This window comes from Corvus kubaryi, unplaced genomic scaffold, assembly GCF_017639235.1.
Source record: "Corvus kubaryi isolate FWS band 111438036 unplaced genomic scaffold, C.kubaryi_AGA036_p1.0 37394, whole genome shotgun sequence".
NCBI lineage: Eukaryota > Metazoa > Chordata > Aves > Passeriformes > Corvidae > Corvus > Corvus kubaryi.
The window spans coordinates 14,130,750-14,144,651 of record NW_024581133.1 but is presented as its reverse complement, the minus strand read 5'-3'; the positions used below and the strand labels follow the sequence as shown (position 1 = coordinate 14,144,651).

The 13,902-nt window shown below is 41.1% G+C and overlaps 1 protein-coding gene across 4 annotated transcripts in view; it reads left to right on the top strand.

The window, feature by feature from the left end:
- The window catches only part of MYO1E (myosin IE), a 77,747-nt gene that overhangs the window by 60,164 nt on the left and 3,681 nt on the right, over positions 1 to 13,902 (top strand). For all 4 annotated transcript variants that reach the window (XR_006017848.1, XR_006017849.1, XM_042038963.1 and 1 more), the window contains exons 19-26: positions 3,255 to 3,399; positions 6,701 to 6,815; positions 7,511 to 7,680; positions 7,820 to 7,965; positions 8,443 to 8,589; positions 10,082 to 10,239; positions 10,679 to 10,771; positions 13,061 to 13,265. Coding sequence is in view for 2 of the 4 variants with exons in the window: in XM_042038963.1 (XP_041894897.1) it covers positions 3,255 to 3,399; positions 6,701 to 6,815; positions 7,511 to 7,680; positions 7,820 to 7,965; positions 8,443 to 8,589; positions 10,082 to 10,239; positions 10,679 to 10,771; positions 13,061 to 13,265 (1,179 nt within the window). In the remaining 2 variants the exon portion in view is untranslated. The remainder of the gene's footprint in view (positions 1 to 3,254; positions 3,400 to 6,700; positions 6,816 to 7,510; positions 7,681 to 7,819; positions 7,966 to 8,442; positions 8,590 to 10,081; positions 10,240 to 10,678; positions 10,772 to 13,060; positions 13,266 to 13,902) is intronic.

Below are 13,902 nucleotides of genomic sequence, written 5' to 3'. Positions count from 1 at the left end.
TGGGTGCAGCTCAAACCTCTGCAGCTGCTCACTGAATGAATGAAAGCAAGTCAGAGCTCTGTAAGGTCAGTCCTGTTCTCAGTGTCTTAGGACCAGCTGTTAACATGATTAACTACCTCCACTAGCTAATGAAATCCTCTTAAATAAGAGCAGTTTCAAGATTTATACAACATTCAGCTTCTGTTTTTCAGAAGCTGGAGACATACAGCTAATAAGTGCCCAAAAAAAGGCTTTATGTCATAAATCAGCTTTTGTTGGAAGTCGTTGCATTGAATTTGAGAGTATAAAATAAAAACCCAATCAGTTTTTGAAAGGAGTGGAGTATAATTAATCAGACAGCACAGAACAAAGCCATTAGTAATACTTCATGATAATACCAAGAATATTCTGATAATGTAGTAACTGTCAGACCTAAAATCTCTGAAAGTATGGACTTAATTTTCATTATAAAACAATTTAAAATTCCTTTTTCTTCATGATCTTCAAGCCCAGACATATAAACATGAACATGCTACAAGCTATGTTACTTAACACAGACTGTTGCTGAGACAAATAACAGATTTATACTGTGTGTTAAATCTAGCCTGAGCACAGACTGAGAGCTCTGCCCAAAGGAAAGTTACGTGATACTTCTGGATCCACAGGCAACTGAAACTCTTCTTTAGGGAATTCATCCTTTTGTTTCAGATTAATTAGCTTTGTTAAATTTAACATTTTGTTATGAGTAAAACTCTTCCTGCACCCTTTCCATTCACAGTTCCTAGCATCCAGAACAAGCTCTGTTCTGACCCCCTGAGTCAGTGTGAGTAAAAGCGGGCTGAGGCATGGGATGGACAGGAAATGCATGCTTGTACACTTGTTTTCATTGGGTGTTCCTTGGCAGCTCCATGCAATTGGAGATTGCTGGGCTGAATAGACTTTTATGTACAAAATTTACATTTGCATGCAAAAAGCCACAGCCACTGAAAAGGCCTGTGTGTTCCCAAGCATAACCAATCTGAAAGCTGAGCTCCCACTCCCTATTTAGCCATCAGACCTAACTGCTTACTTATTGTAATACATAACTGGGGGCAGTCATGATTTGAAATTGTTTCAGAAGCATGTTAAGAACACATTTAGTACTTGTGCTGAAATAATCTGCAAGATCAAATTACACAAGCTTGACAAACCTGGATTCATGGATAGTGACATGACTGGTTTCATGGGAAGCATGCACGAGGACACTGAAGTGCCATTGCTAAACAGCAGTGAACAGTAGGAGTTACCACGTTATCAAACTGAAATGCTTAAATAGTGCATGCCATAGAATAATGTTTCTTCTGCCCTGTAGACTTGTCACACCAGTAAAATGTATGAAGTTAATTTGATGAAAAAGGAGAATTTCAAATCTATTCTTACTTTGTACCCAAGAGATTTACTTGTATTAAAAGGGCTTGAATCACGTTTTTCCCTGTGCCTTCCTTTACAGCTCGGGAGATGTAGGAGAGAATTTGTAGCATGCTGAAATGTCATGTCACAGTCTCTTGTGTGGAAGGCAGCAGTTTCAAACACCTTTATTCACCTTGGCTCCTTTACCTTCAGACTTGGTTAGACCTACCTGTACAGCTGCACTGTTGGCAGTACATGATGAGCCTGCAAAAGAGGCTGGTAAATAAATGAGCTGGGAGTTACTTTAACTTACAACTCCTTACTGCGTTGCATCTGTTTATCCCATAATACTGATACATCACATAAATATGTAAGTGTACACATTCTGTCTAAACATAGATTGTGTATAATACGCTGCTATATTTAAGGTGGTGTAAGAGCTACTTCATTACACCATACAGCAGAGTACCTGAGCATTTGTTAACTGAGAGGTTTGAACATGAGAACATCAGTGGTTTGAATCCTACTGAATTATTCAGAAGTTACTCTCTCTCGATGCACCTTCTATTCAAAGGTGTTTGGGTTTTGTGATATATTTCTTTTTAAGTGTTTGCTATTTCTGTTTGTGTGGCATTGTTAAATTGCATGACACTGTTTCTGCTTCTTGGCTGGATAACATTTTAGATATTATGATAATGGGTAATCAACATTCCTTTAATGTATTTTCCACCAATTCCTTGTGTGATTTTTGAGAACATTTTATTAGGAGTTGCCTAAATCATCTTAACAACTTGGGAATTACCACAAACTGACCTTCATACTTGATCACTTTTTTCATGTGTTGAATACTTTTACTAATAAGTGTGATATAGTTTACATAACTTAAGTATGCCTAAGGCATTAAAAGGAAATTGTCAAGAGTAAAGAACATAAGATTTTGGGGAGAAATTTGTCTCAACGTATTTAGCTGTTCTCTAGTCTTGTCAAAGAAGCCTAAACAGCTGCTGCCAGAGAAGTTACTTACCCATAGATATGCTGGGGCAGCTAAAGCCCAGCAGTGCTCCTTTGGTGGGCAGTTGAACAAGGCATCTTTGTAACTCCAGCCTGGCAGTTCCAAGAGCCTAAGTGAGGCCTGGAACAGTGGACAGTTTAAAAGGGGCTGCAACCCTGGCATCCACTTAATTCTCAATGCTTACAGAGGACACCATGAGAGAGAAGGCGAGGTGTTTCTTTCTGTCAAAGACATGCTGTTAGAGCCACTTCCCTGCTCCTTCCGGGCCCTTTGTGGGGTCAGTTCCCAGCGTGCCCTCAAGGTAGCACCAACATCACTGTTGCTTCCTTCTTGCACCAGAGGCCAAGCCAGAGGCTTCCTGGGATAGAGCCAGGAATTGGCTTCTTGCTAAATGCAGCCCAGCTGTTGAACAGGTGGGTTTGAGCACAAACTGTCACTTGCTCAGAAACAGAAAAGATGTTTGTAAGAATAAGACAGACTGAGAAGGCTTGAGTGAGAAATTGGATGTGTGCTTGGGAATCAGTTTAGAATACCAAGGATTTAGGTACTCAAATCTGGACCACAGGTCATTGCTGGTGAATAACCTCCCCCTGGACTTCAGCAGATTCCAGCAGAACTTTCTGCAATTAACTGCTGCTTACCAGGTAGTAATTTAGCATCTGGAAATGGGAGACTTGGGGGCACTGTTGTCCTTCTCAGTTGTTTGGTCTCACTAAACAGGAAACATCCTAATACCGTGCATCTTCACACACACCAAGCTCTGAGTCCTGCTGCCATTGCCAACCTCTGCCAGGGTAATGCTGGCCAAGAGTCAGTGGTGTTCTGCTGCTGCTGTTTGACCCCAGGTTTTAATCTCTTCTCCTTGGTGGTTAAGGTATGCCATTCTGACCAAAGCAACCTGGCCCTCGTGGAAAGGAGAAGAGAAACAAGGAGTCCTCCACCTGCTTCAGTCAGTCAACATGGATCCTGACCAGTACCAGCTTGGGAAGTCCAAAGTCTTCATCAAAGCTCCAGAGTCTGTAAGTGTGCCAGAACACAATTCTTTAAATATGCAACTGTTTGCTGAAATGAATGTCCTGCCCACTCAGAAGCTGAGCATGACACCTGCTAAGGTGGGGGAAGTGTAAAAATCTAAGACAGGCTGGGCACATCTGTCATAGAGGCTGTGTAAAAGGCACACTATATAAGGCCACTGCAGGGTTTTGGCACTTAATACAAAGAGAATTAAATGCATCAAGAAGAGGAAAAATGGGTTATGAAGATGCTTTGGTATCAAGAACATTGGTCCTCTTCTCATAACAAATGCTACTGATGAAGGTAGAATAGTCCCCAGGGATGGTAAGGATATGTTACACAGCATGGAGTAAATCAACATTCCAGAATGACTGCAACTTGAAATTCCAAAGAGAATATTAAGGAGGCATCACAAGGCTGGTTTTATCCTGTAGCTACTAAACCATGCAAAATCTGTTGGAAAGAAGTTTTCTTACTTTGCTATTCAGGAAAGTTGTTAAGGAAAATCTGTGCTCTCCTCACCGTCATGTATTCCTGATACATCAGAAACAATGGGGCTTAGTTTGTGTAGCACGTCGTGCAGTTGAGCATTGATTTCTTGGTGCTTAATCTGAAGTTACATGCTAGAACAAAAGCTGAACACTTGCATGGCTACCATTTGCTGTTCCAAGAACAATTTTCTCTGTAGAACGGTAGTAACTCAGGCAATGACACTGCTGTGTCCAATCACATAGGAAGATATTTGTTAAAGGACAAAAGAATGCTTCTCCAAGTCACAACAGAAATTTTGTTGTTTTTAGCATAAATAGGGTAAGATACTGTTCAGGAATAATGGGATTTACATTCCTGCCCACATCTGAGAGACATGTTTATACACTACAGCATAGAGTGCTCAAGATGTTGGTTATTACAATACTTAAGGTGCATATTGGCAGAGCAGGAAACTAATGTGGGATTGATCCTACTTGGTCATTACAACAACACCCGGCTAATTCTGAGGGAGTGTGAGCTTTACCTGCTTCTCTGGAGCACAGCTGTGATTTGAGCCTTACCTGCTTCTCTGGAGCACAGCTGTGATTTGAGCCTTACCTGCTTCCTCTGGAGCACAGTTGTGATTTCTTTCTGGAGATAATTGGGAGTTTTGTCTTACGAAGTCAGTGCAATTTCCTGGTGTCTGTCTTCTGTTTAGTAGCCAAGTGGCAAGTGCTGCCATGGGGTTGATGGATCCAGTTCCCCTTCAGTCAATTAATAATCTATACCCCAACATCATGTGCTACAGGTTCTTTTCAGAGGAAGACGTAGTCCAGTGGAAGCATCTTCCCATCCTGATGCATTTTTGTGATGCTAAGTCCTGCTTGCATGGATATGCCATTTAGTGGTGTATCTGTGAGTTTTACTGAAGGGCAGTTCTGCAGCTTAGGACAACATGAAGTTGACTGGAAATTTTTGGGGGGTTGTGTTTTGATTTTAATTTAAAATAATGCTTTCAATTACTGTATATGTTTTCTTTAATTTTTTTAATGCCATGAAATCTATTTTTAAATAAGTACCAAAAAGAGTTTGGCTTTTTTTATTTTAAGTAGAAAATGTTTTTGTGAACTGAATATTTTAAAGCTTGATTTATAGATTTTATTAAGAAAGATAATCATCTTTCATCTTATATTACTAAGGTACTGGCTAGGGTTGTATTGCTTTTGAGAAAAATAATCTTTTAGATGGTAAATGAAATTTTTTCTTTCTTCCACCAAAAAGAGCACCTGTTGTGGTTAATCAGATAAAAATATTTTATTTGCTTGCGAGTGTAAGGGGAGGCTTTACAATACATATTTTAGGAAAGGGCTTGTGCAGTATCTTTATTTCTATAGGTTAAGAACTGTATTTTAGCTCAGTGATTTAGTTGAACTTCCTTAACGGTGACCTTCAGCTGCAGATGATAGATTATTTTGCAATTAGCATTATTGTTAGAGAAATAAATGGGGAGTGCTCAGGAGAGGACAGCATCAATATTGTCACTGTAACCTGAATTGCAGGAGGGGTTGGTCATGTCCCTGCTGCAGCTGAGGATGTTTTTGCACCAGGAGCTCTCGTGCCTGTGCTGAAACCCCAGCGAGTCCTTGTGTTCGGGAAGAGATTTTAAATATTTTTTAAAATAAGTTTGCTGTAGATGGAGAATTGCCAACTGTGAAATAAGGTTTTATGGGTGGCAGAAAGAAGGCTTCGTTATTTACATTTCTATCACACACCTGAATAAATAACTCTGTATGGGAGCAAGTGAGGTTCTGTGGAAATGGTTTGCACCAGATCGAGTTTCCTTTTTAAGATCAATATGAACAACAATATTTTTCTAGATTTGCATGGGTTAGAGCAGCAAAGTTAAAAAAAAAAAAAAAATCCTAAAGCCCAGGTTTGCTTCTCCATATACCTGTTTTTACTAATTTTATCTCTTGAAAGCTAGGAGAAAACTTATACACAATGGAGGGAAATAATAAGCAACAGTCATGTCAGTGAATTGATTGAGTGCTGCAATTTAGCCAAATGCTTATGCTCCTGATAAGACAAAAACCCCATTTAACTAAAGTATGTAAAAGGCTATAGTGAATATGCTGCATCCTGCAAAAAAATATGAAGTTGTTCTAATGCATTAAATTTACATATATTTAGTAGGACCTGGGAAATTCTCAAAAAAGGGGATGCACCTTCCATTCCTGTTTTAATAAAACAGTATTTTCTCTTGATTTATGACATTTTAGACCCAAAAATCTTACTATGACATACTTCTGAATTATAAGGTCATAGTTGCAAGTCCTGCATCCAGCTGACAACCTTTGGGGGTGAGAAAGAATGGAGCCAGGGGACACAAGGGTATGAAATTCAGCCAGGGAAGAAAGTTGCTTGTGAGCAGTGTGTTATGTTACACATTGCACAGATCCCCACAGACATGGTAACATTCTGACTAGAGAAGTAGGAATTTTGGAGAATGTGTGGATGGAGGCTGAAGAAATGGCCAGTGGAGAACCTTGAGTTGCACCAGTAGCATATCTCAGGGAGAATCCATGTTCCTCTTCCTTCATCATGGGGTATGGAACTTAATGGGTAGACTGGTAAGAGCCACAGCCACTCAAGCATCAGAGATTTCTTCCAGAAAAGGTTACCTTAACATTCCAATCTCACATCCCACAGTTGTGGAAGAGGCACCAGCTTGGATCTAGAGTGAAATGTACTGGAGAGTTGTTGAAAGTAAAATGCAGCTTTTTCTTGAACTTTGCATGTAAAATGTTTGACCCACTGCATTGTCTCTTTGTACAGCTGTTCCTGTTAGAAGAGATGAGAGAGAGGAAGTATGATGGGTATGCCAGGGCCATCCAGAAGGCCTGGAGGAAGTACACAGCCAGAAAAAAATATGTGCAGATGAGAGAAGAAGGTAGGTCGTAACTTCTGCTGGCAGGCACTTCACACACACACACGGTTCCAGGAAGAGCAGGAGGGACACGAAAAGGAAGGAAATCTCTCCCTCTCTAGGCAAAAGTTGCATTACAGGTGACTGTCTCGGAATGATGACCTTGTTGGACTACTAAGGTACCACTAATGAGGTTGACTGCTCTGCATGCACAGACCTCTTGGACTGCCCAGTGTTTTGCTCTCAAATCAAAACCAGACTGAGTAGGACAGACAGCAAAAGATGCTGCAGGGGAGGCAGAAAAGAAAACTTCCCACAGTTACGCAAAATCTGAATAATCTGTAGGTGATAAAATCAATCCATGGACTCTACTGGGACTTAGTTGTGTGTGACCTGAGCTGTGTGAATGAACACACTCGGTTTAGAAGGGTTAATCTTTAATTTCCAGCAGTGAGTGAGAAATTTCCGAGTTCCAGAAGTGCTCCCAATTAACCAGAACTACTGAGCTTGCCATCAGTGTATTTCATTAGGAATTGATTTAATGATCACATACATCCTTATCTAAAGGATCAGTAGCAGTATTTCACTTTTTTCCATATTAGAAACAATTTGGTTATCACTTCCCAAGAAATTCCATGTGAAACAGTTGGCTCTTTGAGAGCATGAGTTTAGGAAATTTAGTAGATGCTATTAATCAGTGTTTATCTTTGGTGTTTAAGCATCAGATCTCTTGCTGAACAAGAAAGAGAGAAGACGGAACAGCATTAACAGGAATTTTGTGGGAGATTACATAGGCTTGGAGGACCATCCTGAGCTACGGCAGTTTGTGGGCAAACGGGAGAAGATCGATTTTGCAGACACTGTAATTAAATACGACAGACGGTTTAAGGTGGGTGGAACAGCAACATCCCCTAAAGATGAGTTTTGCTGGGAGTCAGAGTTGTCTTCACCATCCTGTCACAGAAACTGCCCAGGTCAGGGTCACACCATGCAGGACACGGCTGTGTATTTTTAATGTTGTGTTTCAGAGCGTGAAGCGAGATCTCATCCTGACTCCCAAGTGCATTTACCTGATTGGGCGTGAAAAGATAAAGCAGGGCCCAGAGAAAGGCCAGGTAAAGGAAGTCTTGAAGCGAAGGATGGAAGTGGAGAGAATTCTTTCTGTTTCTTTAAGGTCAGTACCTGCAATATATTTTTCCACTGACAGAGCAATTTGTGTAGGATGGGAAAAATAAGTTGATGAAGTGGGAATTGAAAGCTTTCTTTCTGAATTTGCTTGCTTTGGGTTTCCGACTTGCTTCAGTAACCTTCAAATTTCCAATTTATCTCTAATCACAAAATCTGCCGTTATTGAAGAGAAGAATTATAATTGTAACTTTATTAGCACATGATTTTTTGCTAACAGTAATTACTATAAAATGACTAAGTAGTATTCCTGTCTCTCAAAAGGGATTATTTCAGATATTCCATTACCAACTCCTGAAAAAAAACAAACCTGTTCTCAGAAAGCAAGGTTCTGTAATTAATGCTGCTTGGACTTCGTATGTTTTTAAAAATTAACCATGAGTACTCTGCAAATATCATTATAATGCTGGCTGTATTTGCTGATGACATTTTAAACTGGATGGTATATGCTCTGATTTCCTTGCAGCACCATGCAGGATGACATTTTCATTCTACATGAACAGGAATACGATAGTTTGCTTGAATCAGTCTTCAAAACGGAGTTTTTAAGCCTCTTATCTAAACGATACGAAGAGAAAACACAAAGAAAACTACCTCTGAAATTTAGCAATACGTGAGTTATGGCCTTTTTCAATGGGCTTTTAGGGATAAATGTTTTGTTCTTGCTGTCAGGGCAAATGAGTGAGTGCAAGCTGTACTTTATTTACAGTAACAGGAGGTAGCACAGTGTAAAACCCTGTATGTGCAAGGAGACCAGACTTTGTGCTTGCCTTGTTGGAGTAACAGGTTAGGATTTACCAGGGCCAGTTGTCCCTTCCCACTGTGTGTGCATGGAGAGCTGCCTTCTTTCTCCTGCCTGTGGCACTGGGCCCAGGCCTCTGCAGCTCTGCCACAGAGCAGCTGTGCCAGCAGAGCCCAGGGCAGGGCCCTGCACAGCCACTGCACAGCTGCTGCTTGGCTCCTGACAGGAGCAGGAAGCATCCCCTTCCTGCTTCTTCACCTTCACCTAGGAGTGCAGACATCTCAATGAAGAGTTTGAAAGAATTCTTGGCACGTAATATAACAGTCTGAAATGCTGAAGTTTGTGGGTGCAGGGGACTGCAGGGTAAAAGAATAATTCTAAAGAGGCCTCACTTAAGTAAATGATATTGGGAACATTTTTTAAAAACAAGCCTGAAAACCTAGAGCATGTCTGATTAGCATTTTGGCTGTGAGGACATCCTGGAAACAATCCCAGCAAACATGTGCTTTTGTTAATACTTCCACCCATTAAGGAGCTCAGCAACAGCAGGCCTTGGATTTGTATGTTTATTTTATTGCCTTCAAAAAGGTGGAGGAATTATGAAAGGCAGCAGTAGATCACTATTTTTGTTTGTAAAGGGTGTAGAAGGAGCATTGAGTGTGGAAGTATGGAACATTATTGTAGCATACACTCCTGTGCACTGGGAATGCAAAGCCAGTACCAGGAGTAAATGTCATATATTACGCTTCTGGGGTCTTGCCCAAAACCGTATCTGGGTACAGTTCAGAGCAGATGGATAGTGTGGCAGTGCTGGGAAAGAATGTGCGTGTGTGTGTGTGTCTGCATGGGAAGGACTGTAAAATGAAAGGGTGAGGTGTTTGTATGCAGAACTGTTCACCTGCAGCACAGCATAGGGCCTGCCCCAAAGCCCACGCAGGGCAGTGTACAGCCACCCACACCTCCAGTGTGCGTGCACCTCTGACAGTGTGTACAGGGCAATGTCCCCAAACACAGCCTCGAGCAGCACCAGCAGAGGCAGTGCCAGAGGCACTGGTGGCTGAGGGCTCACACATCTTTCTTCAAAGCTCACTGTCCTCTCCAGGGCATCTTAAAACTTCCTTTGAGAAGCTGTACCAGGAAAGTTAAAGTGTTAATTAAGAAGAACATTAAAAAAAAAAAAAAAAAGCATGGAAAAAAGATTTAATTAGGTGCTTATGTCAGCTGAGTCACTCATGGAATGCAGATTCTCAGTGTAAGCTTTTAATTTTTTATTTCTAAGTTATCTGCTGCCAAGCAGTACTGTCTTGATTTGATGTAGGAATTCTGGGTTTTTTTCATTCATGTGTTCACATGCTTCTGTCAGACTTGAAGTGAAGCTGAAGAAGGAGAGCTGGGGGCCCTGGAGCAGTGCTGGTTCTCGACAAGTGCAGTTTATGCAAGGCCAAGGAGATGTAGCCATTCTCAAACCAAGTAATAAAGTGCTGCAGATCAGCATTGGACCAGGGCTACCAAAGAATTCCCGTAAGTATGAATTTCCTCTAGAAATTAGGGAAAGGTTTATAAATTCAGAGAATGGTGGACTTTTCTATCCGTCCTGGCTCTAGCCTCACTGTGTTCTTTATTAATTTCTCTGTAACACTTACACAAAGATCCTAAGGATACAGCAGAATTCCTTGCTGCTCTACAGCTGTCAGTGTTCTGGGCCTTGTTTACTGTAGTGGCAAGAAGGCTTTGCTTTATATCCTCAGGTTGAACTGGATCACAAAAGGGAGAATATCCCAAAGTCATCCTTTTTGCACCTAATGCTTTGTAACAGCCTGGCCAACCCTGCAGCAGTCAGATTCCTTATTCCTGAAGATCAGCTCTTTCTGATGACAGAACAGGGGGTCTGGCAGCCAGCAGGATTTACCTAATTAATGTAATTTTGAAGGGGTAACAGAATGTTGCTGGTTTCTTCTAGGTCCTACTAGACGGAACCTTACCCAAGGCAGAGGGTATTCCAGCAGGTCTCAAAATCAGGCTTATCCTATGAGAGCTGCACCACCTCCTCCGGGTAAGTCCTCTTAGCCTGGGAAAAACAGAGTTCCAAATGGCGACTTTTGTTTTTCTCTTGTCATCTGGTAATTTTTAGCCAGTAAAAAAATCATGGTGACAGTTTAAATTTCTCTTACAAAATCCTGCCTGAAAAGCATGTTTGTAGGCATTTTATGAAGTGTCTTGCTGGATATTCCCCCAGAGATGTCCAGCTTGTTGTGGATGGTGACTTGTTCAGACACTTGGTAAAAGTCACTGAATGTAAACCTGAGCCTGTAGCTGTCTCCATTGTGAAGAGTACAAGCTCTGTGCTTATCAAGCCATAGACAATGCTTTGCAGTGAAACTGCTTTCAGTGCCAGCCACAGCACAGAATGCAATTTGTGTCTCATTGTCCTGCCCTGTCAGACATGTTACAACTCCTGTGTGCCTGAGTGCTGGGACACAGCAACTGTGCCAGTGAACAGCCCTTTCTGTGGGGGACTGATGTAATTAGGGTGTTCCACTTCTGCCCTGGGCAGATATGATTAATTTTGCTTGTGAACTCAGAGGGGAGAACAATATTCCATTGACCCGGCATTTCCCAAGAGGTTTTTTTTTTACTTACACTCCCAGAGTAGTTTCTTTTTAACAAAGAGTCCTCTTTCAGTCAGCTGCTGTTTATTGAGAAGCACAGTGCTAATGGTGGAAGTTGGGGGTGTGACAGTCTTGGTCACCAAATTAAATAGACAATTCCAAATCCTCACAGCTGTATTGAGTCAAACTAAGGACTGTGTGATGTGCCAGAACTGGTTGTGAAGTGGGAAATTACTGTAAGGAACTGACCTGTTGGCAGACATATAGTGAGTATTTGTACATCAGTTAAAGCAAGGACAGAGTCTGGTTTATACTTTCAAAAACTGTTTCAGCAATTTTATAGCTAGGAGAAGTGTCATTGCTGCAGTTAAGTGCTGTGTTGACCCTCAGGCACTGGGGTACATTTTAAAGGTGACTAGAAGGTTTTCTTACAGACCTCTCTGTAGGTTCTAGTAACATGGATTTTGGTTTATTTGGTTGTTTTTTGTATGTTAAGTAAAGTAGCCACATGTAGCTGGAAAAATAAAATTGCAGACGTGTTACAAAAGAGTTCCAGTTACACTGTCCAGACTTTCAAGGAGTTTGAAGCCTTGTCATGATTTGGGCACATTCCTCCTTGAAAGTCCCAAACAACTATCTGGGTTCTGGTATTTTCACATCTTGGTTTGAAATCAGTGGTGCAGCAGCTGAACAGAGTGTTCTGTACATGTTCAGAATAACCCAAACCTTTATTTATATCACCTTAAAGTATGTGCTATGCTGGCTTGGATTGCGAAGTGGGGTTTATGTACGCGTTTATGACCCTTAAGTTCTGCCACAGTATCCAGAGGATATCAGAAGCACAGAACAGCTGTTGAATTCAGTAGGGTTTTCCCAGGTGCCATGATTACGAATTCTCCTCTTTGCACAGCTGTTCTCTGCTAATGTTTAGCAGGCATAATCACAATGGCAAAGGAGAGGGTTACCCCTGTCATTAAGGAAATGGAATTTTAATGGAAGCATAGCTCCTGCTTTGCTCCGTAGGGGTTTTAGGAATGTAAAGCATGCTGACTTGTGCTCTTCAGGCCCTGATACCTCAAGTAGCTCAGACATGGGTGGGTTTGCTTTAAATTCAAGTTAGAGGCATAATTATTTATTTAAAGGCATAAACCCATGTCACTTCTAGAAAATTCAGACTCCTTTTCACCTATCAAAATAGCATCAAGGTATATTTTTTTTAAAAGAACAATAAAAAAGCCCAAACACTCCCCCCCACCCCATGCTTGTTAAAACAGACCAGTATTTATAGCGACTTAATAGAAACAGTCTAATTCCTTGAATATGTGGTAGACTGAGTTTGAACTTCAAAAGAAAAAGAAACAATTCTGGCTAGCTTTGGATTAACCCTTATCTGGATAAAATATTTGGCAATGTTTTAGAGGTGTGGTGGTACCATGTTAGCTAAACTGGAACTCGGCAGAGAGCTAATCCTTGTGCTCACTTGGAACACTCAGGGCACACATCTTAAACCTGAGCACAAGTCCATGCAGTTGTGAACCCAAAACAGATTGTCAGCAGACTGGAAACCGAGTATAAATCAACATTTCAACATGATTTGGTTTTCAGGTTCCTTGATAGGTGGGGCTCTCTGACAGCTGTGTCTGACAGTTAAGCCTTCAATCAGCACAAGGAAAAGGTTACCTTTACTGAGCTGCAGTTTGGAATGCATGCATTCACGCTTTATTTACTTCTAGGTCAGCACCAAAATGGAGTAATAAATTCCCCCCAGTCTGCAGCCCATCCCCAGTTCCCAGGAAATCAATGGGCCAATCAGAAGAACCTGTACACAAGTATGACACGACCAGCTTTACCACGGCAAATGTCGGGAGGATCAGGCAAGATTTCACAGCAACCAGAAAGCTTGGATTTCTTGAAAGTACCTGACCAAGGAGCAGCTGGGTAAGATTTTACATTGAATCTGAGAAAAAGATGCCCATTTTTGCCAATTGTTTCACACACTCAAACTGTTCATAACTGATATACTCTGTATGTCAATCACCAGGTTGTGCTATTGAGCTGTACTCTAAGGTATCATCAATTCCATCAGATTCCAAAACAGATATGCTATCCTAGAGCTGTAGGAATAAAGGTGAAGCAGTACTAGTTCAATATCTTAAATTTGAATGTTGATGGCCTTAAAAAATTTTAAGGTTTTTCAGTGACCCAGCAGTTTCCCTTATTCCACTCTTGTAGAACATTAGTGGAGCTTCACTATAGTGGGAATCTTGAGTGTCACTTAATTGTCAAAGACTGCTTCCTACTCAGCAGCGCTATGAAAAAAAAAGAAAGAAGCAGCAGTTTGCTGATAACTCCCATGATCTGCATGAATGGGGATTCTTGGAGGCAGCAAAAGTATATTTATTTTTAACCGTATCAAGAGCACCTTTTTGTACAAACAGCCCTGTCTCAGCTGTCAGTCAGCAGACAAGCTCCTTAGCAAGTGTTCTGCACTGAATTACCCTGTTGGCCTAAGCATTCTTTTGCTGATTTGATATATTAGTTACAATGTTAGTGAGCATTAGACACCTCACAGAAA